General features: G+C 54.5%; 1 protein-coding gene across 1 annotated transcript; it reads right to left on the bottom strand.

Annotated features, from left to right (window-relative positions):
* Window positions 1-830: 830 nt before the first annotated feature.
* On the bottom strand, window positions 831-4207 carry LOC119482184. Its single transcript, XM_037759608.1, is given in 3 exon segments — window positions 831-1839; window positions 1841-2991; window positions 3221-4207. Coding segments are annotated over 3 exon segments (3060 nt in total). The 3' UTR covers window positions 831-917.

The following is a 4207-nucleotide window of genomic DNA, read 5'->3' as shown; positions in this document are numbered from 1 at the left end:
TGAAGACTCCCAGGTCGCCGCAGCACAGATGTCTTGCAGAGAGACTCCTTTCAAGGCTGCCCAAGATGTGGACACACTCCGCGTAGAGTGGCACTTCACATTACTAGGTAGAGGCAAGCCCTCTGACCTATAAGCATGTAGAATCACATCCACAATCCAATTAGATAGTCTCTGTTTTGATAGGGGTTCGCCCTTCTTACAGCCCCCATAGCAAACAAAAAGTTGGTCAGTTTTACGTAAGTTGGCAGTGGCCTCCACATACGCTTTGAGTGCCCGAACCGGGCACAGTAGCACTGACGGTTCCTCTGGCCCCTCAGATGAACCTGGCTGACTGAATGTCGCCAATTCAATGGCTTTGTTTACATGCGAGGGAGGCACCCTCTTTGGCATGAAGGATGGATTTGGTAGGAGAGTAACCCCTGAACCATCTGGGTACCAACGTATGCACATCTCGCTCACTGATAGGGCGTGAAGTTCACCCACTCGCTTCGCTGATGTGATGGCAAGCAGAAATGCTGTCTTGGCAGACAACCACCTCAGTTCTGCCTGTTCCAACGGTTCAAACGGGGGTCGACACAGAACCCTTAACACTAATTTCAAGTCCCATGATGGCACTACAGTGACTCTTGATGGTCTAAGCCTCTGTGCGCCCTTCAAGAACTGACTAACCAGATAGTGTGACCCCACTGTCTGGTTGTCCACCCTCAAGTGCCCCACTGAAATGGCAGCTGCATATACTTTCAAAGTTGATGCACATCTGCCACCATCCAACAATGACTGTAGGAAACGCAGAATAATGGCCACTGAGCAACTCTCTGGTACCTCACCTTTTGTCTTGCACCACTGGGAAAAAAGCTTCCATCGATTAGCGTAGAGGGACCTAGTGGAGGGGGCCCTCGAACTCAACACCGTGTGGATCACTGACTGGTCACAGGATGCCAGGAGGGGATCCTGGCTTCCAATGGCCAGACACACAGCTGAAGGCGATCTGGATTCGGATGCCATATGCGTCCTTCCAGCTGAGAGAGAAGGTCTGGTCTCCTTGGGAGACGCCATGGCTCTCCATTGACCAGTTTCAGGAGCACTGGAAACCACGGCCTGCCTGGCCAGTTGGGGGCTACCAGCAGTAGTTTGTGGCCTCCTACTTGGACTCTGTCCAGCGTCACACGAATGAGTGGAATCAGTGGAAAGGCATACAGAAGGCATGCTGGCCAAGTGTGAGCGAGGGCATCCTGCCCCAGAGGGCTGGTCCTCTCCCTTAAGGAGTACCAGAGGGGACAATGTGCTGACGCTTCTGAGGCGAAGACGTCCACTTCCGCTCTGCCATATCGGCTCCAAATCACTCCCACTACCTCTGGGTGGAGTCTCCACTCTCCCTCTGGCGGCCCCTGGCGGGAGAGAACATCTGCCGCAATGTTCTGCGCGCCTGGGAGATGTACGGCCCTGAGGCTCAGGAAGTGGGGAAATGCCCACGTAAGGAGCTGCTGTGACACTCGCAGACTCTGCCTGGACCTGGTGCCTCCCTGATGGTTGATATGATATACCGCTGATGTGCTGTCTGTCCGGACGAGTACATGCCGGTCCTTCAGTACTGGGAGAAAATGTCGTAGTGCCAGATATATTGCTCTGAGCTCGAGCACATTTATGTGTTCTAACCTCTGCTGCACGCTCCATCGGCCCTTGATGGTCCTGCGCTGCCAGACTGCACCCCATCCCAAAAGTGAGGCATCTGTCTCCACAACCTCTCGACGGGAGGAGATTACCCCCAGAGGAACCCCCGTGGTCAGATACACCTTGCTCCTCCACGGCTTCAATGTTCGGCAGCAAGAGCTGGACACTCACGCTCCTGCCCCTGTGCCACTTGGGGTCCAAGTGGAGTCCGTTGACCCAGATTTGAAGGGGCCGTAAGGAAAGAAGACCCAGAGGGACGACCATGGATGGCGCTGTCAGCATGCCCAGCAGCCTGAGAAAGAGGCCGTACTTCAAAACCCTGCCCCTCTGGAAGCAACCGATAAGTTGCAGAATAACCTCCACTCTCTTTGGGGAAAGGAATGCTCTCATTGACTGTGAGTCGAGTGTCATGCCCAGGTAATCTACCCGCTGACTGGGTGTAAGATTGCTCTTGGTGTAGTTCACTGTAAGGCCCAGCTGGCTTACATGACCTAAGAGCGTAGCTGTGTCTCTGACTGCGTGCTCCGCAGTTGGAGAAATGAGTAGCCAATCGTCTAGGTACGGCAAGATTGTCAAACCCCTGGCTTGCATGGGGGAAAGAGCAGCTGTCACGCACCTCGTAAATATGCGAGGGGCCAGTGAGAGACCGAAAGGCATCACCTTGAATTGGTAAGCCCGTCCTCGAAAGGCAAACCTTAGGAACTGCCTGTGGTGGGGGGCAACAGGCACATGAAAATAGGCATCTTTGAGATCTATTGATACAAACCAGGCCCCTTGTGCAATTGACTGGAGAACATCCGTCATCCGCAACATGCGGAATGGCCGGACCTTTAAAAACTTGTTCAACCCTCTCAAGTCTAGGATTGGGCGGAACCCGCCATCCTTCTTCAGAATTAGAAAATACACTGAATAAAACCCACTGAGCCGTGTATGCCACTCTACAGGCTCTATGGCGTCTTTCTCTATGAGGGTTACTAGTTCCTGGCTGAGGGCCAGGGATTTTGCGGGATCTGTGACCACAGACATTCTGAACCCGCAGAAAGTGGGTGGCCGGCATCGGAACTGTAGCGTGTATCCCTTGGACAGAGTGGACACCACCCAAGGGTCTGTGGTCTCCCTCTCCCAGTAGCTGAGGTGCTGCTGTGAGAAGTGTCCGACACCGGCCCCTCGAGCCTCAGGTCCGACCCCCCCGCCCCGTAAAGCCTTTAGGGGGGCGACACCTGGGGGCTGGTCCTCTTGGCATCTGAAAAGCCGGCCGGGAAAGAGCCTGCCACGGCTTATCATATTGCCCAGAATAGCGAGAGGCTCTAGCTCGTCCACCTGGGCGAGCAGGTGGATAAGAATGGCTGGGACCAGGTGTAAAAAGATCCCTCTGCCTTGGAATTGGGCCCCGCCGCAGGCCAGCGAACTGCTGCCTGGCTTGATCTGCTTGTGCACTACGCTCTAGTGCCTGCTGAGCAGCCGGCCCAAACATTTGCCCCGGAACCACTGGAAGGGAACGGAGGGTGCGACGACACCCCTCCGCCAGAGGGGACTGCGCTAGCCAGACCTGGCGGCGTGCCAGCGTCATGGTTGACATCAACCTTCCAAGCTCCCTAGACATGAAAGCAAAAGCCTGAGGGGATGCATCACTGAGGGTCTGAGCAGCGGGGTCCGTACCAGTTTCCTGCAGGCTCTGAGACAGAGCCAGGATGAGGTGGGAAAATGAATTGCCCATACGCCCCATTCGTGCTGCTATGTTATAACTCCTTGCAAGGAGATCATCGGTCAGTCGACACTGAGGACGGGGACAGCGGGCATCAGTTCTGAGAGCCTCATCTGGGGATACTATTAAAGAGGCAATGGCAGGCTCGACCGGGCCCATACGGTCTAACCCATAGCTACCTGCCTCTTGCATGGCAGCCAAGTTTCTGCAATCACTGGTGTGATGGGAAAACAACTTAGGGTCTGCCCAGCACCTCTGGAGCTCTTCAATATAGGGCTTAGAAGGAGGGACTGAAAAGGCAGTGGACTGTGGCGTTTGCCTGAAAAAGGCGCTTGACGGAGCTGCTGTAACCGGCGCTTCGTCCAGACCCAGGCGTGCTAAAGCCATCCGAATTGCTGGCTTCATTGTGGCATGGCCAGCTGCTGATCCATGTAATGATCTGCCATCAGATCCTTGAGAAAAGGCATCAGAGGCTTGAGAGGCTGTGGCTCTATCCACGTCCTGCCCCATGTCTGTAAACAAACTGCAGGAGGCTGCAGTTGATAGTACATCATCATCATCATCATCATCCTGACAAGGCGAGTCCCTTGTGGCGGAGTCACCACCGGTAACTGGCCTCCTATTAACAGGCTGGAGATTGAACAGGAGCTCTTTAATCTGGGCAAACTCTGATGATAGACTGCCGACTTTGAGAGCTAAAGTGTCCACTCTTTTGAGTTTTTTTGGTGGACCACGTGAGACCGCCCTGCGTCTCTTAGATGTTGTTGGGTCTGCAGGCCCACTAGCAGGGGGCAGCCCAGTATCACCACCTATCTCCGCAATTCTAGCCAT

Source organism: Sebastes umbrosus, chromosome 22 (assembly GCF_015220745.1).
Source record: "Sebastes umbrosus isolate fSebUmb1 chromosome 22, fSebUmb1.pri, whole genome shotgun sequence".
Taxonomy (NCBI): Eukaryota; Metazoa; Chordata; class Actinopteri; order Perciformes; family Sebastidae; genus Sebastes; species Sebastes umbrosus.
The sequence above is the reverse complement of the archived record's forward strand: the minus strand, read 5'-3'. Positions and strand labels throughout refer to the sequence as shown.